This window comes from Dama dama, chromosome 5 (genome assembly GCF_033118175.1).
Source record: "Dama dama isolate Ldn47 chromosome 5, ASM3311817v1, whole genome shotgun sequence".
In the NCBI taxonomy this organism is placed as follows: Eukaryota; Metazoa; Chordata; class Mammalia; order Artiodactyla; family Cervidae; genus Dama; species Dama dama.
This window is the reverse complement of record NC_083685.1, coordinates 82,696,750-82,718,800: the sequence shown is the minus strand read 5'-3', so window position 1 is coordinate 82,718,800 and position 22,051 is coordinate 82,696,750. Positions and strand designations below refer to the sequence as shown.

The 22,051-nt window shown below is 40.1% G+C and overlaps 1 protein-coding gene across 2 annotated transcripts in view; it reads left to right on the top strand.

Annotated features, from left to right (window-relative positions):
• The window catches only part of PPM1D (protein phosphatase, Mg2+/Mn2+ dependent 1D), a 59,119-nt gene that overhangs the window by 17,748 nt on the left and 19,320 nt on the right, over window positions 1-22,051 (top strand). Inside the window, exons 2-3 of one of the 2 annotated variants that reach the window (XM_061142695.1) lie at window positions 1,047-1,272; window positions 9,582-9,706. In XM_061142695.1, coding sequence (XP_060998678.1) covers window positions 1,047-1,272; window positions 9,582-9,706 — 351 coding nt within the window. Of the gene's footprint in view, window positions 1-1,043; window positions 1,273-9,581; window positions 9,707-22,051 lie in introns of both variants that reach the window. The other variant, XM_061142694.1, reaches the window with a different exon arrangement.

Here is a 22,051-nt window from a genome sequence, read left to right as displayed (position 1 = left end):
CTTATGACTCTTCTCTGTGTTTCATAATATTTGTAATCTGTCCTTTCAGTAGGATTTTGTGGGGAGAATATGTCAGTGTTCAGACTTTGTTTGCTATCTTGAACTGTAATTTGTTTAATGTCACAGAATATTTCATTCTTATAGCTCAGTTGATAAAAAAATGTGCCTGTAGTGCAGGAGACCTGGGTTTGATCCCTTGGTTGGGACGATCCCCTGGAGAAGGAAATGGCAACCCACTCCAGTATCCTTGCTTGGAAAATCCCGTGGACAGATGAGTCTGGTGGGCTGCAGTCCATGGGGTTGCGAAGAGTTGGGCACGACTGAACACTTCATTTCATAGAATATTTCAGAAGTTTTAAATGATAGTGAATATAATCAGTGTAGGTTTTGGAATTAGATACATGGGATCTGTGCTGCTTAAAATACTTGAGTTATTTTGAGCAAATTTCTTAACCAAAGTTTTGGTTTCTTCATCTGCAAAATGAAAATAATGGAACTGATCTTCGCTTATTGTTAGTGTTATGAGATAATGTATACAGGTAAAGCTCTTAGCACAGGTAAAGTTCTTAGGAAGTGGTATCCAGTAGGTGCTTGGTAAATGTTATTTATTAGGTTATGAATATTCAGCAGAGTTATTTTAAAAACAAATCAAGTAGCTTTTTCTGAAAATCTTTTTGAATAAAAATTAATATAGATGATAAGCTGCTGCCAGTATGGTATCAAAACTTTTAACATATCCTTGCTACTAAATGTGGTTAAGACTAAGACTTACGTGGAATTACTAAACCTATGATGTAACATTTTTCTCCTAAGATTGCCTTGATGGTCACAATATAATTGCATTATCTATAAAATTAATTTATTAATGTAAGAATGAAGGGATTAACACAAATTCTTCTTTAATAGCTTTCAAAATGTTTCTTAAATATTTTTGTGTGCTAATTCAGATTTTAACATGCTAATTCAACATAAGTTGCTGATTTTATTCTGCCACAGTAGTTATGTGTACACCTGAAAGTAAAATTTTTTCTTTTCTATTACAGCAGAATGGCCAAAGACGATGACAGGTCTTCCCAGCACGTCAGGGACAACTGCCAGTGTGGTCATCATCCGAGGCTTGAAGATGTATGTTGCTCACGTGGGCGACTCAGGGGTGGTTCTTGGAATTCAGGATGACCCCAAGGATGATTTTATCCGAGCTGTGGAGGTGACGCAGGACCATAAGCCGGAACTGCCCAAGGAGAGGGAGCGAATCGAAGGGCTCGGCGGGAGGTAATGACCGCACTCTGCCCCTCCTCGCTCTGTGTAGTCCTTTCTGCTTTACTTACCACATTGACCTACTTCTCCCTTCTAGTGAAGTCACAGAGTTTTAGCTTGCCTGGTAACGTATCCATGTATATTCATGTTTATTTTATTATTTTGAATTGACCGATTTATTTCTGATAAATGGCTCCAAAGGGAAATAATATCTTAATGGCACTCAAGTAACAAAACATCAAGGATTTATTTAAAGCCTTTTGTATAAGCACTAATCAGCATGCCCTTCAGAATCTGGACAAAGCAGCCCTCAGAGTTCCAGAACAGAACAATTTTAATCTATTTTGGGGAATAGAGTTTTGTTAGAATTAGCTTTCCGTTTTCCCCTTTGATTTCTAAGTCATGCACGCGACAAACCTCTGTGCTGTGTTCTGTGTGTTTTGAGACAGTTTGTAGACGATGAAGTGAATTTGACTTAAGCATAGTATCTTTATGTTACAAACTAAAGTGCAAGGTTATTCTAAAAAGCAGAGGAAGGAATAAAGTAAGAAAATTTAAAATTCATTCCAATACTAGTTTTTTAAAAATCAAGGATCTGAGGCAAGTTAAATAGAATGCAGTGTTTTCTAAATAATTATTTAACTCAAGTCTTACCATAATGTTGTTACTTTTTTCTCCTTTCTTGTTTTTATTAAATAAGAAAATTTTTTTTCAGAGAAATAATAAGCTGAAGGAAAGAATTAACATCCTTAAACTACCAAGAGTTCAAAAGATCAGTAAGAGTAACAGTAAATTCTGCCACCTTCAGATGGCATAAAGGAGAAGTTTGAATGACAGGAAAAACTAAAAACAGTAGTAGAAACATTTGAAAAAATATTTAACATTGAAGTGAAGTTCTATTTTTTGTTATTGAGTTAGCAATATTTTAATTGTAATGGGTATCCTGTTGCTAGGATTATATATTGGTATGACCTATACAAAATACAACATACCACTAACTTTAAATGTATATAGGCTGAATAATTTCAGGAATCTCCTCTAAAGAAGAAATATGAAATGTGGATCAAAATGTCTAAATAGAGTTATTGATTGCAGCAGTGTTTATTGACTGTTAATTTAGCTGAAAATAACTTGAAGGCCCAACATCTGGAAAATGGTTAATTACATTTAATTATATTCATAACAGTGGATATGATGTGAACAAAATTTTTAAAAATCATGGTATTATGAAAATTTTCAAACATTTAAGTAAAGGTCAGGGAATTCCCTGGTGGTTCAGTAGTTAAGACTCTGCACTTTCACTGCTGAGGGCCTAGGTTCAATCCCTCCTCAGGGAACTAAGATCCTGCAAATTGCGTGACATGACCAGAACAAACAGACAAAAAAGTAAAGGTAGACTAGTATAATGACCTCCAATACATATGAGGAATTTTTTAAAAATATACCATTTTTTTGCCTCTTTCACTGAGAGATAATTGACATGTCATTGTGTAGATTTAAGACATACTACATGATGGTTTGGTTTAATTATATTGTGAAATATTACCACAATAGGTTCAACTAATCTCCATCTTCTCATATAGATACAGTTTTTAAAAAGAGAGAAAAAATAAAGGGAAAAAAATTTCTCCTTGTGATGAGAACCCTTAGGATTTATTGTCATGACAACGTTTCCTGTGTATCATATAGCAGTGTTCACTATAGTCATCATGTGGTACATTACATCCATAGTACTTATTTATAACTGGAAATTTGTACCTTTGACCAATTCCCCCTTTCCCCTGCCAGGAATTTTTAATAATATAGGAGAATGCTTGTTGGTCACAATAAGCAGGATATAAAATTATATTGGTAACTGTTTGTCTCCATGGAGGTTGTATCTTATGCTTCTATCAGCAAAATATGTGAATGACCCTGACAACATAATTACAGAACTTTTTGATCATCACCAGTTGTAGGTTAAAAGTCATCGTGGTGATGTTTTCATTTGAATTTATCCTGAGAAAAGTTGAATTTTTTTTACTTGTTGAAAAGCCATATAGACTTCCTTTTCTGTGTGTTTTTGTGTATCATCTTTGTTCATTTATGGGGGAGAGTAGTCAGCCTTCTTTCTGTATTAATGTATAGGAGCCACATACACATTAGAGAAATTAGACTAACGTATGTGATGAATTTCAGATGTTTTCACAGTTTGTCTTTTGATTCTGCTCCTGGAATTTTTTTTCCATGTGGAAGTTTATTTTAATGTAGTTAAATTTATCAGTGTCTGCTGTTATGACTTTTGGTTTTTGTGCCATATATATAATTCCTTCACTCTGAGGTTGTTAAAAAGTCTATATTTTCTTCTCATACAACAGTTATGAATACTTTGGTCTTAGGAACACTTTACATTCTTAAAAATTGAGGCCCTCAAAGAGCTTTTTTGTTTATATGGGTCAGATGTATTGACTTAACCATATTAGGCATTAAAATGGAGATGTTTTCAAATATTTGTTAATTTATTGAAAAAGAGCAATATTAAGCTCATTATGTGTTAACATAAAGAACATTTTTTAATGAAAATACAGCTGTTTCCCCAAAACAGACATTTGAGAGGACTGGCAGTGTTTTACAGTTTTGTAAGTCTCTTTCTTGTCTGGCTTAGTAAGTGACAGCTAGATTCTTACATTTGCTTCTGCATTCAAACTCTTGTGATAAGGTATTTTGGTTGCAGTATCTAAAGTAAAATCAGATTTTACATAGATATATAGGTGGAAAAGGGAGACTGTTTTCAAAGCTTTTTCATATTTTTCATATTTTGGGGGTATTTTACTTTGATACTGTTGTAAAATTCATGAAGAGGGAATTTCTTAAAGGTTGATAATGTGGTGTCTGAAATCTTATCAGTAACTTTTTTATATTCTTTCACTGAGAGCCACTGGTGTATCAGTTAAGAGCCATTGGTTAAATAATATCTTTATCCATGCATGATCTTTTTAATAGACTTTTATTTTTTGAGCAGTTTTAGATTCATAGCAAAATTGAGCAGAAAGTACAGGAGTCCCTGCCTCCTTTGCGTGACTAGTCTCTTCCACTATCAGCTCTTTTCCCAAGTGGTTCACTTGTTACGATTGATGACCCTACATTGACACCTCATTATCACTCAAAGTCAGTAGTTTACATTTGGGTTGCTTTTGGTGTTGTACATTCTAGGGTTTGACAGATGTGTCTACAGGTGTCTACCTTTATAGTTTCATACAGAACAGTTTCACTGTCCTAGGAATCTTCTGTGCTCTGCCTGCTTTCCCCTTCCTCCCTTTCTATTTCTGGCAACCACTGGTCTTTTTTATTATCTTCATAGTTTTACCTTTTCCAGAGTGCCACATAGTTGGAATCATAAAGTATATAGCCCTTGTGCATGATTTTGAAACCTGGTATTGGTCATTTGTAAAATATTGGTTAGCCAGGTTATGCAGATCATCCAAATATTGACATCTTTGATCATACAGTATATCAAGTTCTGTAGCTGTTGCAAAACTCCACTGTATGCACATGGTCTTAGTATTATTAGGAAAATAATTTTGACCTTGTAGATCCCCTGAAATTGTCTGGGGGACTCCCGGGGGGTGGGGGGTGTCTCTGAACCATATTTCAGGAGCCATTTTTCTAGTATTTGTATGGTTTTGTCATTTACATTTTAATCTTATAGCTCTGGAATTTTAAAGTTGTGTAGTAGGGATTCAAGTTAATATTTTTTTCTAACTGGCCGTCAGTAGCCACTTGAACAATTCTGCAGCTATTCCTTGCTGATTAGAAGGCTTACCAGGCATAAAACCCTTCTATAGTGGGAAGATGACCTGGAGTTTATCCTCTTGTAGCACTCTTTCCCTGGTTAAGATAACTATGGAATGTCAACTCTGTTACAAGGCAATGTTGCTTGTTGTAGAAGGATCCTCGAATGGAACTGCAGGTGGATAGGAAAGATTTCTATGGACCACAGATTTCTCTTGGAAAGCAGGGACCTTGGCTGCCCTGTGTACATGTAGTTGGACTTACGTGGGGACCAGGAAGTCAGGGGCCCTTGAGACACAGATTCCTATGGCCTACGAAGCTCACTTGTGGTGGCTGGAAATTGGCTCCTGGATTTCTGTAAGGATCACTGCTGAAGGCGGCACTCCTGGAGCTGCGGTTCCGGCAGACTGTGTTTCCTTTCCTGTATCCTACAAAGTTAAGTGAACCTGGCTTCATGCTGTAGTTTATTAGGTCCTATAAGTGTGAAGGTCAGTATGTATCTGAAACCACTACTGGTAGTTATGCAAAGTGAGCTTTGCAATCATATATATTGGGCTGGCCCCCCAAAAATAGTTCCTTCATGTTTTCCCATATCATCATATTATGGCAGAACCTGAACGAACTTTTTGGCCCACCCAACATTTGGACCTTTTTCTGGGTGTTCTTACATACCAGTACCATACTTTTTAAAGATCAAGGCTTTATTATAATTTTTAATATTGGTAGGCCTGATTCCTCTCATTAGTCTTGTAAAAAATCTTTTTCTTCACTATTCCTTTATTTTTCTCTATGAAATTTTAAATTATGTTATTTGTATTTAATTTTTTTTTTCTTTTTTTTTTTTTAGTTAATGGTTTTTGTGCTGTTACTTAAAATACCATCTGGACAGCTGGACGAGCTCTTTGCCATTTGAGAGCAGGTGTCTCTTTGCACAAATTGAGCTGTTTTGTTATAAGTCACTTCCTCCTTTCCTTCTGTCCTCACCCTAGGCAACTGGCCAGTGCTCTGTTTTCCCAGCCTCCTGTTGCTTCTCAGTCAGCCCCTGCATATCAGGCTGATCGTTTGTGTATGCCTTTTAATCACACAGGACAATGGCAGGAAGTGCAAGAGAAACAGCATCTTTTACAACACTGCTTTGGGTTTTTGATACTGGATGTAAAACTTTGTTTTAGCCACTGCCCTTATTTTGTCATTTGTTCCTCTGTTGGTGTTTCTACACAGAGACCATAATAACTTTGAAAGTAATAACTTTGAATATTAACGTGTCAAGAGAGCTCCTAGGAGTGTTATCTTGAAAGCAGTGTGGGTAGCTCCTGTAATTACTTAATGGGGATTCCCTGGTGGCTCAGTGGTAGAGAACGTTCCTACAATGCAGGAGCCACAGGTTTGATCCCTGGGTCTGAAAGTTCCCCTGGAGGAGGCCATGGCAACCTACTCCAGTGTTCTTGCCTGGAGAATCCCATGGACAGAGGAGCCTGGCAGGCTACAGTCTGTAGGGTTTGCAGAGTTGGACATGACTGAAGCCATTGAGCATGGCACGCATGCAAGCCTTACTTTTTAGGGAGCAGGTTTAGGAAAGAGCTATAGGGCATAAGCTGTTAAGAAGGCAGAATGTTGGCATCTCTTTTCCCATAACTCTTGTGTTTCATAGATTCTTGTGAATGGTATTTTGGTTGGATATTAGCAAAGATTTGGACAGCAACAAACACTTTTTTGTCTCTCTCTCTTTTTTTTTTTTTGGTCACACCACACAGCCCCGGGGATCTTAGATCCCTGACTAGGGATAGAACCCAGGCTCTCTGCGTTGGAAGAGCAGTCTTAACCACTGGACTGCCAGGGGAAGTCCATTAATGGTAGATTTAGTCTTTACTGTTTGCTTTTTGAGGGTCAGCTTTGAAGAAAGCATAAAATAAAAAGTTACCGCCCCCCAACTCAGCCCTCCGTCTCCCCAGGGGTTTCCATCTGGGTGAGGTTCCCCCAGCCCCATAGACCAGCCCCACCCACCCCCAGCCCGACCTGCTGGGGCAGCGGACGGAGCCCCCAGGAGCAGGGCCTCTGTCTCTAGGACTGACCCGCTCGCTTTGCGGGGGCGGCTGCGAGTCCCTAGACCCCTGGGCTGCTCAGGAAGCCCCTTCCCCTCGGGAGGGCGAGGTCCCCGGGCAGACCCAGCCGGCCCAGGCCTCTGGCTTCAGCCGTCCAGCCTCAGCTCCCTAGTAAGTGCCTGCTGTGTGCCCGTTCGCACCCAGGCCCGAGGGATGCAGACCTGGGGTGGGAGACAGACCCTCCTGGTGAAAGGCTCGCCACTGCCCAGCGCTCAGGCGTGCCAGCCAGCTATGGCGGGGCCCCCTTAGGCTTCTCCCCCCCGAGGCCTGCGGGGCACCCCTCCGCCGGGTGCTGCCTGCCTGCCTCTCCCAGGGAGCCTCAGCCCCCGAGTGGGCCGGGACGCCGCCGGGGCGGTCCAGCGGGTGCTGCCCGCTCCTGCTCCGTCTCCCCGGGGCCCTGGCGGCTCTGCCCCCGCCTCCACCCTGAGTGTTCCCCTCGCCCGGGGAGGTGGCGCGGAGGTGCCCGGCTTCGCCGCCTCCGAGGGCGGAACACTCACCTGACCACGGTGGGCCTGCCGCCCTCGCCCCAATGAAAGCAATTCCAGCCTCAAAAAAAAAAAGGTAACCACTTTTGCTGACTCTTACTGTGATCTGGAACAATGTTGCTTTCAGCATTACAAATTAATTCTCAAAAGGGAGAGTAAATGAGCAACTCTCTTGATATTCCTCTTCTGTGTTAACATTGAGCAAATTTTCTACCATGTTCTTCACTTGTTTCATTCCCCTCCTGTTCTATCTGGTTATTGTAGCCCCATGTGGCTGTTTGAACTTAAATATAAATTTATTAAAGTTAAATTAAAAATTCAGTGCCTCATTTGCTCTGGCCACGTTGACAGAGCTGGGTAGCTGGGCATGGCTGGTGGCTGCTACATGTTAGAATGTGAGGAGTGAACGTTTCCATCACGGCAGGAAGTCTGGTGAGACAGTGCTGCTTAAGCCCCCTGGCCTGCCCTTGTCTCATGAGGCTTGTTTTCTACTTTAGAAAGATGGTTGAGGCTGTTCTCCTTCTGCTATATTCATGTTTCTCTGGGCTCAGAGGAAGATTTTTTTCTCATTTATAAATATTTTTATGCCTTTGTTTCTGTTAGAACTTTTATTCCGTTTGTTATCTCTTCTCTCTAGTACCTTCATTCCTTTGAAGTTAGAGTAGTAGAAAAGCCGTGATGGAGGTGAACTGGCTGTTGACATCCACAGAGTTTCTCAGCAACATTCCTGTCGAGATGGTCACCATTATCTGTCCGTCTTCTGCTTTGTGTTTCTGGAAGCCAGTAATTTCTGAGTTTATCAAGTTTAGGGGGACAGAGTCATGCTACTCACAGTCAGCATAGTTAACTATTAAGAGACTCACGCATACATCAGGATGTCATAGTACTCATTAACAAGAAGAGTAACTGACAAGAAGCCCACAGATGATTGTCAGCCGACCTGCTGTAGACGAAATGAAATTTCAGACTATAATCAGAGGCTTTCAGTGTACACGTGGGACCTGGGTGTAAAGACTTAATTTGATAACCTTAATGTCATCTATCGTTGCGAGTCAGGAATCTGGTCTTATGCATGTATCTATCCGTCAGGTAAACCTGACATCAGGCAGGCTAATATTTGTTTCTTGGAAATGCTCTTTGCCACTCTTCCCCTCAACTATTTTAAACCTTCTAAGGAAACATTTTTCTTTTATTTATTTATTTTTTTAATTCCAGGCAGATTATGGTTAAATTGATTTAAGGGCCAGTTTCCCATTTCAGTCATTCGGGCATAGGTTGAGAGACCATCTCTACTGTGTTTTTAGTATTACTTTTTTGCTGAAATATTTGATCATATTTCAATATGTTAGGCACCCTGGAGTGTACTAACTACTCTGTGTATTAATTACAGATTTCTCTTGCTCCTCCACCAAATTTCTAGGAGGGTTTTCTTGTTCTCTAACTTCCAGATCTCTCTCGCTGCAACTGATCTGTTTCCAAGGTCTAGTCTCACATTTCTAAATACAGAAATATCTAAATACATAGGTATTTATAGTGAGGCATTTCTTATTAATTCCTCAGATCAAAAATACTAAAGCTGAAGTTCTGTTTTCAGTACCCTTAAATCCTTCAGAAACTATACAACCTTTTCAACTTCTTTTATGTATTCCCTCTTCTTTTATAACCACTTCTTCCTCCCCTCAGTTTTCTCAGTTATCAAATTATCTTGCTTTTATATATATGCTATTTACTCATTTCTGTTCCTCTGTGCTCCCTAAATAATCTCCAAATTCTCATCTTCATCTACCCTATTTTGTCTTTGCCTTATGAACAGGAACTTTGGTTTATGCGTCTTCGTGTCTAAAGCAGATAAGTCATTATTTTTGTGGTAATATAATCTGATTGTAACAGTTATTTAACCTGTGAAGCTACTTGAGTTGCTATATTGTGATCCCTTAGTGTGTTTCTGTGAACTCTTGTCTTTCAGCGTGATGAACAAGTCTGGGGTGAACCGTGTGGTTTGGAAACGACCTCGGCTCACTCACAACGGACCTGTGAGGAGGAGCACAGTCATTGACCAGATTCCCTTTCTGGCAGTAGCCAGAGCACTTGGTAAGTAGGACTTCTGTTTGGTGAAACCATCTTGGATGTTGTGCAGCATACGGTGGTAAAATAAAAGACAAGACTGAAAGTTAAACCCTCATTGACACATACTGAGTGTGTAAATATGATACTGTAGTAAATGATTGAAAACCTAATTGAGGGGAAGGTTAAAGTATGGATTTCAGTGCCATTTGCTCTTTGATCCTGAGTTGTGTTCAATGTTCTGATAGTTTCCATTTATTCCTAAGGAAGTAAATATATGCCCAGGCTTGATGTTAGCCTTAAAACTATTTCTAAATGTCCTTTCTTACTTCAGCCTTCAAATTTCTCTTAAGAGCCTTCAAAGCTCTTTTTTCTTTTTCATTAGCTAGCAAAGTAGATTATGACAAAATTGACATACTTATTTTTTGTTCCATCTTGTTTTGGAAGGAAGGCTAGAGGGTTGTAACTATAGAAATATCTTACTTTGGATGTACTAGTTAAGTTTTCTTCTAAAGAAAATTTCTCTTAGAAAACACCACTTTTTTCTTCTCGCCTTCTTCCTCTAAAGACACTTGAGCACTGACTTGGTTCCGGGTACTGTATTAGGGTTTGGAGTGATGATACAGATACACTCTGCCCTCAGGGAACAAGAATAAATAGTTGGGGAGATGGGTGATAAAGAAGTAAACCTGTCCTGAACCTAGTATAATATTGCAGGTCAATTATATTTCAGTTTTTTTAAAAGGTAAGCTTGTACATTGTAAAAGGTACAATTATACATTGTAAAAGGTAAGCGTGTACATTGTAAAAGGTAAGCTTGTACACTATACTGTAAACAGTGAGAAGCTTTCTTTTTTTGGACTCCCAAAATCACTGCAGATGGTGACTGCAGCCATGAAATTAAAACACGCTTGCTCCTTGGAAGAAAAGCTATGACCAATCTAAACAGAGTATTAAAAAGCAGAGACATTACTTTGCTAACAAAGGTCTATCTAATTAAAAGCTATGGTTTTTCCAGTAGTCATGTATTGATGTTGAGAGTTGGACTATAAAGAAAGCTGAATGCCGAAGAATTGATGCTTTTGAACTGTGGTGTTGGAGAAGACTCTTGAGAGTCCCTTGGACTGCGAGGAAATCCAACCAGTCCATCATAAAGGAAATCAGTCCTGAATATTCATTGGAAGGACTGATGCTGAAGCTGAAAATGCAATACTTTGGCCATCTAATGTGAAGAACTGGCTCATTGGAAAAGACACTGATGCTGGGAAAGACTGAAGGCGGGAGGAGAAGGGAACAACAGAGGATGAGATGGTTGGATGGTATCATCGACTTAATAGACATGAGTTTGTGTAAGCTTTGGGAGTTGGTGATGGACAGGGAAGCCTAGCATGCTGCAGTCCATGGGGTCACAAGGAGTTGGACATGACTGAGCAACTGAACTGAACTGATTTGTACATGAAATCATTACAGATTAGGAAATATGAAAGAAAGAAAGAAATCACTGGGGTCCTGTGATAAAGAATAATTTAGAAGGGAAAAATCTATCTTAGGTAGTGTGATGGAAATGTTCCTTTTAGGCAGTGTTATTTTAGCTGAGATGTGATGGCTGAGAATCAGGTATTGTGAAGAACCTGTTGAAGAATATTCTAGGCATGGATCCTGAATTGGGAAAGAGCTTGCCATGTTCTAGGAATTATCAGAAGTTGGGAGTTAATTGAGGCAAATGTAAACATCGGATATTTTTGTTCTAGACTAAGGTTACTGGGAAACATTGAAGGATATTAAGCTAAAGAGTAATATTATCTTATTTGCATTTTTTAAAAGATTGTGCTACTGTTGCTTGTTCATCTTTGGTATTTGATCAAATACATGTAGTCCCAACCTTCATGAACCCTATAATCTAATGGGGGGAATTGATAATAAGCAAACAAATGAGAAAATTCTTGTAAAAAGCATCAAAAAGGAATTAAGCAATATGATATGCCTGTAGTTGGTGGGAGGGATAGGTGGTGGCCAGGAGAAGGGTACTTTGGAGAGGATGATTAAGGAAGATTCTTTTAAAAAGTGGTATTTGAATTAGACCTGAAGGAGGAAAAGGGGCCAAGTCAAAGAAAAGGCATAACCTTTGCAGAGGCCGTTAGGCAGTTGGTGGACATTTGATTTGGGAGGAACGGTGGGGGTTGTTTAGCACGTATTCTTTTTTCCTACTAAATAATGTCCTGACTCCCTTTTGGGAAACTATCTCCCCTACTCTGTGCAGTCTTGGTTTAGACATTCCTATTCAGGGCCCTTTAGTAAAATATGAATGGTCAGGGGTATGACCCCAGCTGGATCAGTTAGATTCCCTTTTCCATGATTTTGAATTGTGAATCCAGTAAGGATCAAAATTAAAGACCAAGAAACCTGGTTGGAATGAATACATCCAGGTGATAATTGACCTCCTTTGGCAGTACTCATTGAGGTGATTGGGTTTTCCTGCCTAATTGTTTGGAAGTACCCTGACCTAAGTTAACCTGAGCTGGAAATTGTTGTTTGTATGCAAAGAACCCTAATGCTGGAAGGAAAGGATTCCCCATCTTTAGTGAGAGAGAGAAGGTAGAGATTTAAGATGAAGGTGGAGATGAGGACGCTTGCCTGATTAAGAAGGGTGGTACAGACTAAGGTAAGAAGTGTGATGAAGACATCATGGGTGGTAGGCAAGGACTAAATCCTGCCAGGCTTTTTAGAGCATGATAAGGTATTTTATTTTAAATGATTTTGGGAAGGGATTGAAGAGTAGGAGAGGAAACAAACTCCAGTGGTTAAGAGGTAGACTGTCGAGCCACAGTTCCTAGGTTCCAATCCCAGTGTTGTCATTTACTGTACAGACTTGGGCAAATTACTTAATGTATTGTGACAATTTTTTCAGCTGTAAAGTGGGGCCAGCTTCATACTGTCGTGGGTATTGGGTAACTTAACACATGCAAAGTGCTTAAAATAGTGACTGGCACATAGTAAATGCTCTGTAAATGTTGTTGTTATTATTGTTTACTGAAGTAGGGCAGTGACATGAATCCAGCTTGTTTTTAAAGGATCATAATGGCTAAAATTATAGGGTAATAACATTGGAGGCCAGGGTGCCATTTAGAGGGCCTGTAGCAGTTTCTAAGCAGTTCACCTATTTTATAGATTTTTGTCTTAGTTACCCAGGCCATTCACTCATAGTATATATGTGATATAATTGACCCTCCAATTGTTAGCAAGGAAAAAAGAGGGGGGGAAAGTGATAGCTTCTATTTGCTTTTCAGGTAGATGGTAAATTTCAAGTTAACTATTGCCATTTGTAGCATTAGTGAGCTCCCCGGGGGCATGGGAGGCAAGGAATTAATACTACTGCAGAATAGAGGGGAGTTTCGTGGGGAACTCAGCATGGACTGAGGGCAAGGTTTCACTCCAGGGTCAAAAGTAAGGTGAACTTCAGTTTAGAAAAGCAGATGTCAGTTTATCTGGTATAAGTGAAGTGTGTGTGTGCCTTGCTTTTCACATAAGCCTTGAAACCCTGAAGTGATTATAGAGAGGAGGTGAAGGAGCAGCAAAAAGAGCAGAAAAACCAACTGGTGTTCATGTTTCTAACATTCCTGCTCTGTTCAGACACAGTGCAGGAGTAATTCAGATAAGTAATTCAGCACACATGAATATCTTCAGTAATCTTTACTTTATGTTTTTAAGTACAAATTATTGCATTGTTAGACAGTACTATGAGTTAAAATCTGTCTCCATGAAGCTTTCAGACAGGGCAGCGTACTTACCTTTTCTTTTTGCATAATGACAGTCATTTACCTATTTAGAATTGGCTAGCATGTTTCTCTAGGCTAATTTCAGAGCTTTCATTAGTCTTGTCCTATCCCTCTGGATGTTTCCCTCAGTAAATGTGATTCCAGAATTGAGGACACTGCAAGATGTGGTCTGATCAGTTTGAAGTACAGTGGAAATATGTAGTTCTGCGCCCTGAGCATTGTACTTGTAATAATGGAGTTTTAGAATCATGACTCTCATTAGCTTTTAGTAATCTTTTCACATTAGTTGGCTTATTAAGCTCAGATCTCTAGATATTTCTCTTATGTACTGCTACTAAGTCAAGTTTCTCTATTACATACTCTGTTGATTTTTATTGGGATGGTGTAAGGGTGGGGAAATGGCAGAGAGTGAAGAGGAACTAAAGAGCCTCTTGAGGGTGAAGGAGGAGAGTGAAAAAGCTGGCTTAAAATTAAATATTAAAAAAACTAAGATCATGGCATCCGGCCCCATTACTTCATGGCAAATAGAGGGTGAAAAGGTAGAAGTAGTGACAGATTTCCTTTACTTGGGGTCTAAGATCACTGCGGATGGTGACTGCAGCTGTGAAATCAGAAGACGATTGCTTCTTGGCAGGAAAGCTATGACAAACCTAGACAGTGTGTTGAAAAGCAGAGACATTACTTTGCAGAGAAAGGTTCGTATGGTCTTCCCAGTGGTCACGTACGGTTGTGAGAGCTGGACCATAAAGAAGGCAGAATGCCAGAGTTGATGCCTTCAAACTGTGGTGCTTGAGGACTCCTGAAAGTCCCTTGGACAGCAGGGAGATCAAATCAGTCAACCTTCAGGGAAATTAACCCTGAACATTCGTTGGAAGGACTGATGCTAAAGCTGAAGCTCCAGTATTTTGGTCATCTGATGCGAATAGCTGACTCATTGGAAAAGTCCTTGATGCTGGGAAAGATTGAGGGCAGAAGGAATAGGGGGTGTCAGAGGATGAGATTGCTGGATGGCTTCACCTATGCAATGGACATGAAATTGGGCAAACTTCGGGAGATGGTGAGGGACAGAGAGGCCTGGCTTTCTGCAGTCGGTAGGGTCACAAAGAGTCGGATACGACTGGCAACTGAACAGCAACAAAGTTGGGGAGGTGGAGGCTGAATAATACCATTAGATGGGTTTTTTTGCAGGATGTATTGATCAGTACAAAATTAACAGATTAGTGTGTATTTGAAGAGATCTTGAGTGATGTGATTTTTTTCCCCTTATGTAGCTTAGTTTCAACATTTGTTAACCATCTAGAGAAATAATATGTGTAGTTCTCAGTTTTGTGTATTCATATTCAGAAGTACATAAGCAACAGAATATTATTAGCATTGTTAATAACTATTTTTAGTTGCCAGAGAGAAAAAATAGTAATTAGAGAGTAGAGAAATCAGGCAATACATTGGATGATGACAATTACCATCACTAATGAGGACATTGTATGCCTCCAGATGTGTGATACACACATCCCCTAGGTAGTACCCTGGTCAAGAATGCAAAGCTGCAATCTAGATGAAGGAGGCTAAAGAAACATTCTAAGTAAGTGCTATTCCGGCTCCTCAACTGGATTCTATAAAGGATATTATTAGGCCATCTAATAATTCAGAATATGAATGGTAGGTGGTATATTAGGTATATATTAATATAAATTTATGAAGCTGATAGCTGCAGTGTCCTTATTCTTAGAAAATACACTTTGAACTATTTAGGGATAAAAGACCATTGTTTAAAACACTTTTGTTGCAAGGTTACATGCACAGAATCTTTATACATATGTAGATCGAAAACAAGCAAATGGGGCCAAATGTCAGCAGTAATGAATCTGAGTAAAGATGGGGGTTCTTTGTCGTGTTTTTATTTTTATCACTTTATACATTTGAAATGATCTCCAGATGAGGTTTTTTTTTTTTTTAAATAGGCTGGCAGTAATAATATGAAGTTCAGTAAAAGTAAATAAAAAGTGCTAGGTTTAAGCTCATAATATGCTTTGGGAGATTATCTGCTTTTATAGCATTTCATTTGAGAGAGAACTAGGGTTTTTGTTTTGCTTCTTTTCCATTGATTGCTAATGAGCATAAGGTAATTCTGCGGTGTTAAGTGCATGCATACTCAGTCACTTGCTCATGTACAGTTCTTGGCAACTCCATAGACTGTAGCCCTCCAGGCTCCTCTGTCCATGGGATTTTCCAGGCAGAAAACTGGAGTAGGTTTCCTTCTACTTCCATTTCCTTGTCCAAGGTGTCTTCCTGACCCAGGGATCAAATCCATGTCTCCTGCGTTGGCAGAAGGATTCTTTACCACTGAGCTACCTGGGAAACCCCTAGGTGTAGTTTAGCCATAAAAAGTTAGTATAGTCTTAGAATAGTAGACTGTCCTACTTATCAGTTAAAAAACTGCCTTTCCAGATTAGTCAACTGATCAAGCGTACAGCTTTGTTTGACTTACAGGTATTAAGTTTGGACCTTCCCTGGTGGTCCTGTGATTGAGAATCTGCCTTTCAGTGCAGGGGACACAGGTTCAGTCCCTGGTCAGAGAACTGAGATCCTTCATGCCGTAGGGCAACTAAGCCTGCGAGTGTGAGTAAGACCTTATGCAGCCATAAGTAAACATTTTTTTCCACTCTTTCCACCTGATGATGCTGCCACTCTCCTAAACTTAAACAGAATAATTGGGCAGAATATAGCCTGGAATCAAAATACTGAGGACACTAATAGCTGGATTAGTATTTGTGAAGTTTTGTCATCTAGAAGAGAAATTAACCTGATCTAAAAAAAGTGTGGAGAGTTCCCTGGTGGCCTAGTGGTTAGGATTCTGGGCTTTCACTGCCGTGGCCTGGGTTCAGTCTCTGGTTGGGGAACTGACATCCCACAGGCTGTGCGGCTCAGCCAGGCGGGGCAGGGGGCCTGGTACATTCCACGTACTGAATGTTTCAAAAAGCAGCATGCAAAAATGAGAGCAACAGGTGAGCATTCTCAAAAAGAAAAAAGGTGTGAAGAACTATAAAAGGGAGAACCATATTTTAGCTCAGTAAAACAGAATTATTGCAGATGATAATAATAAACATTATTTTGTGAACTATAGTGAGCCTTTCCTTCACTAGAAGCGCTTGGGTGATTGACATCGATGTCTACATTGGCTCGGAAGCTAGAGAATATAAAACTGGACTTCTTATAGTTCTGAGAATGCATGATAATGTTAAAATTGTTGATACTTGGTTAGCTTTCCAGTGTATTCAAAACAGCTTTTCCAACTAGCTATGTTTTCACTGTGTATTGTTTTTAGATTTATCCACATTTATGTGGTTCTAGTTCATGCATCAACTGCTGTACATTCAGTTCCAATATGAAACTATATTTTTTTTCTCTCTGTGCCCTGATTGGTGGACATTTAGGTTATATGCACACATTTGCTATTATGAAAAATGTTGCAGTAAATACCTTCTTGTGTACATCTATGAGATTTCTTTAAGACACATAACTAGAAATGGAATTGCTGGGTTACATTACATTACTCACCAACTTTTAAAATACCATGACACACAAATAATAAGATTATATCTTAGGATAAACAGGGAAGGCTACTCAAGGCTGTGGGCAACTGACCTAAAGGTTCTAGCCACTCAGGACCCACCCTGCTGACCATGGTCATACTTAAACCATCCAAGGCATATCACTTGGAAAGCTCAGTCCAAGATGTATAAAGATATGTATATCTTTTAGCATTATTATGTAACACCAAATTTCTTCCCCAAGTGATTATACTAGGCTATTAAAATTCCGCTGTATTAAGAGTCTATTGCTGTCTTAACAAAATATTCCCAAACCTAACAGTTCAAAACATTTATCATCTCACATGGTTTCTGTGGCTTAGGAACCTGGGAATGGCTTAACGAGGTGGTTTTGGCTCAGGGTCTCTCGAGTGGTTGCAGTCAAACTGTCCAGTATGACTTTGTTCTGAAAGCTTGAATGGCGCGGGGCATTCACTTCTAGGACAACCTACTCACATGGCTGTTGCCAGGAGGCCTCCATTCCTTGCCCAGGGGGCTTCTCTGTAGGGTGTTTGATGCATCTTCATTCCATGGCAGCTGGCCTTCTAGGAGCGAGTGATCTGAGAGAGAACAGGGTAGTGGCCACAATGTACTTTTATGATCTAGTGTCATAAACAAGTGACATTTTATCACCTCCTCCATTTTTTTTTTTTTTTTTGGTTAGCAGTGAGTCACTCAATCTCTCCTACCCTTAAGTGGAGGGGAATTAAGCTCTACTTCTTAAAAAGTATCAGTATGTGCAAATATTCTAAAACCACACACAGAGTCCCCACTTCTTCATGATTGTTTATTCATTCACCAAGTATTTACTAAATGCATACTATGTTACAGGTACTGCTCTAGGTTTTGAGGATTCTGCAGTGAAGGAAACCAGTGAAGATTTCTTGACCTCTACGGATCTTACTTTCTAGTAGGGGGAAACATGATAAACTAATATAAATAAGTAGCATATATATTGTGGTATACAGTGAAAAGTGCTGACATGGAAAATAAGGCAGGAAACACTGGGAGGTGGGAGTCATAATTGTAAATGGAATGGTCAGAGGAAGTCTGAAGAGATGACACTGGCGTGAAGAGATGAGGGCATGGAGGCCGGTGGGAGACTGGAGCATGAGAATTCAGGTAGAAGGAACAACAATCTGGAGTGTCCTTTTTATGATTTTTTTTTTTTTTTTTAACTGAGGAACTTGAGAGGAAGATTTGCCATTAACCGATGGAGCAAAGAGCAGAGTGCATTAGTGGGTGGCGGTCAGGAGTTCAGCTTCGGACAAGTTACCTTCAAGGTGCTTATCAGATACTGTAGCGGTGATATCCATTTGGCTTCTGGTTATGAGAATCAGTTAGTGAGAGCTAGGCTAAAGACATCAGTTTGTGGCTGAATCAAGGGATTGAGTGTAGGTAGGAAAGGGGAGGGGAAGGTCCAGTGACTGAGGCCTGAGATGCTCTCCCTGTTAAGAGGTAGGGACGTGAATGGAGGAATGAGGTAAGACAGGACAGAAAGAGCCACCAGTAAAGTACAGGATAGCCCAGGAGAGTGTCCTAAAAGCTAAGAGAACTTTCAAATACTGTTGAAAGCTCAGGTAAAGCAGACTTGAGAGGTGATGTGAAAGTCATTGGTGACCTTGACAAAGTAGCTTTTGGTTGGATAACTCCAGTTGTGACTGGAGTTGGTTCAAGAAAGAGCAAGAAGAGGAAATTTTGATATAACAAGTTTTAGACACTCTTCCTAGGAGTTTGGGAAGGAGAGATGGAGCTGTAGCTAGAGTCGAAACCCGAGAGAGGGTTTGCTACTGTTGTTTTAAAAAGGGAAGAAATAAAAAAAAATAAAATAAAAAGGGAAGAAATAATCACAGTTTCTGGGAAAGATCCACTCGACCAGTGCAAACACCATGTAGGAGATAAAATACAATTGTTATGGTAATGTCCTATGACAATTGCATTAACATAACTTTGTAAACAAATACATGGAAATAAATGGATCTTTTCATATAAAAAGTCATATGGGAGAGATGATATTGTTTCAGTAATGAAAACATCAGTTCTGCTTTTTCTCTTGATATTATTTTTCTATCACATTTTCACCTCAAATACCTTTATTGAGATTTAACTGACATACAGCACTGTATATTAAGTTTAAGGTGTATAGCATTAAAAAGATAATATCCTTTAGATTTGAATATTTAAGCTAAAAGAAATGCTTTGTTATTATCACTTTACCTGTCTTTATTCTGGCACATGGGGGAAAATATAAGAAATTAAGTTCTAGCTTTTGTTTTTTAAAGTTTAACTTGTTGCATGGTAATTCTTATTGGCCCGTAGTAAAATTGAATTATAGTATTTAGCACCATTCTTATGGTAAACAGTCATTTTTCTTCTAGCTTTTTGGGAGAGAAGTTTGCTTATCAAAATTTGTACTGTTGATCAAAAAAGTAGTTACTTGAGTGCAAATGTAGCAAAGGTGCCTCCTAGTGTCGCCCTGATGGAATTACATGTGAGTCTTACAAATCATTTATTCATTGTACAGATATTTGAGTGCAGACACCGTAATGCTGGGAACGACTGAGGACAGGAGTAGAAGCGGGCAACAGAGGATGAGATGGTTGAATAGTGTCACCAACTCAATGGACGTGAGTTTGAGAAAACTCTAGATGATAGTGAAGGACAGGGAAGCCTGGCGTGCTGCAGTCCATAGGGTTGCAGAGTCGGACCTGACTTAGCGACTGAACAACAGTGTGCCAAACACAGGGCCTTTGCCTTCATGCAAGCTTATGGTTTAGAGACGGGAGAGGCGTTCATCAAGTGATCACAGAAAGAAGTGAAAAATGACAACTCTTTATTTGTATGTCTGTTAAAGAGAACTTTAAGTAGGAATATTTTATCTAGCTGGAGAGCCACTGAAGTGATGTTTGAACTGAGCTTTGAAGAATTATGGAAAGCTAATAGAGGAAGAAAATGTGTTCTTGGCATAAGAACTGCATTTGTGAACAGCTCTGTGATAGGAGGAGGCCTGGCGAATATAAGGGACTCTGAATAGGGTATGTGGAACAGAGGTATGAGAATAAGAGACATTGATCAAGTGAGAAAATACTGCACTTTTCTAGGCTGTGGTTAGGAGTTATGCAAGAGTAAACTATTGCAGAGTTAGGGAGGGAAACAGCTAGGGTGTGTGTGTGTGTGTGTGTGTGTGTGTGTGTGTGTGTGTGTGTGTGTGTTTTAATTATGGCAAAAGACCTATAACAAAATCTACCATTTTAGTCATTTTAAGTGTTCAGTTCAGTTGAAGTATATTAAGTACATTTATATTGTTGTGCAGCCATCACCACCATCTGCCTTAAGTCTGTGTTTTAAAGGGATGATTTTGGTTGAGTTTTGGGGATGGATTAGGTGAGACAAAAGTCGCTGGGAACCTCTTCGTGGGAAGCCACTCACGGAGTGAGGGTGAGGAGGTGATGCTGAAAATTCCCTAGGGGTAAGGCCACAGTGTGCCTCAGGAGCGAGCAGAGAACACACTGAACCCAGAAGAAAGGTCTCGTTCTCATGTTATCTTTCCAGTGCCCCTGGTGAGAGCAAAAGGGAAATGGCCGTTGGACAGGCAACCAGCAACATCTGCCACGATGTCTCCCTCCCTTCAATATGTAGAGGAAGAACATTCTGTGCCCATATAATGGTGTACAAACCCTAGACCAAGGATAAAAACACTTAGCTCGATTCTGATTCCTACTCATTTATATCAGGTAAAACCATGGGAAATAATGGAGACAGTGAGAGACTTTATTGTCTTGGGCTCCAAAATCACTGCAGATGGTGACTGCAGCCATAAAAATTAAAACACGCTTGCTCCTTGGAAGAAAAGCTATGAGCAACCTAGACAACATATTAAAAAACAGAGACATTACTTTGCCAACAAAAGTCCGTCTAGCCCAAGCTATGGTTTTTCCAGTAGTTATGTGTGGATGTGAGTGTTGGACTTTATAGAAAGCTGAGTGCCGAAGAATTGATGCTTTTGAACTGTGGTGTTGGAGAAGACTCTTGAGAGACCCTTGGACTTCAAGGAGATCCAACCAGTCCATCCTAAAGGAAATCAGTCCTGAATATTCATTGGAAGGACTCAAGCTGAAGCTGAAACTCCAATACTTTGGCCACCTGATGCGAAGAACTGACTCATTTGAAAAGACCCTGATGCTGGGAAAGATTGAAGGCAGGAGAAGATGGGGACAACAGAGGATGAGATGGTTGGATGGCATCACCGACTCGATGGACATGAGTTTGAGTAAGCTTCAGGAGTTGATGATGGACAGGGAAGCCTAGCGTGCTGCAGTCCATGGGGTCGCAAAGAGTCAGACACGACTGAGCGACTGAACTGCACTGAAAGCCATGTAGAAGACTTCTCTGGTGGCTCAGTGTAAAGAGTCCACCTGAAGTGCAGGAGACTCCCTAAGTCCATACTGATACAAAAAGATTATAAAGAAGTAGAAGAATGGAAAGCTTTTCTTTAGACAAGATAACTAGGGGCTTGCTTGGTCGTCCCGTGGTTGAGAATCCACCTGCCAGTGCAGGGGACACAGGTTCGATCCCTGGTCCAGGAAGATTCAGCATGTTGCAGAGCACCTAAGCCTGCGCGCCACGACTCCTGAGCCCAGCTCTAGAGGCTCTGCTCCGCAACAAGAGAAGCCCCCGCAGTGAGAAGCCCGAGCACCGCAGCTAGAGGCCAGCGCCCACTCGCCACAACTAGAGAAAGCCCGTGTGCAGCATCGACCTGGTGCAGCAGAGAATACATAAATAGGGAAAGACAGCTAATAAATGTTAGTGTTCTGTCTTCAGTTTACAACCATTACAATAACATGTGATTTGTGCAAGAATCATTAATGGATGCTAAAGCCTGGCATATTTTGGTAAAGAACAGGATATTTCACACAGTCTCAAACTATCACCCTACAGATTACTTGGGGATACCTTTACAGGGCTGGTGGACAGCAGTTTAACTGAATGATCAAACTCGGCAATGC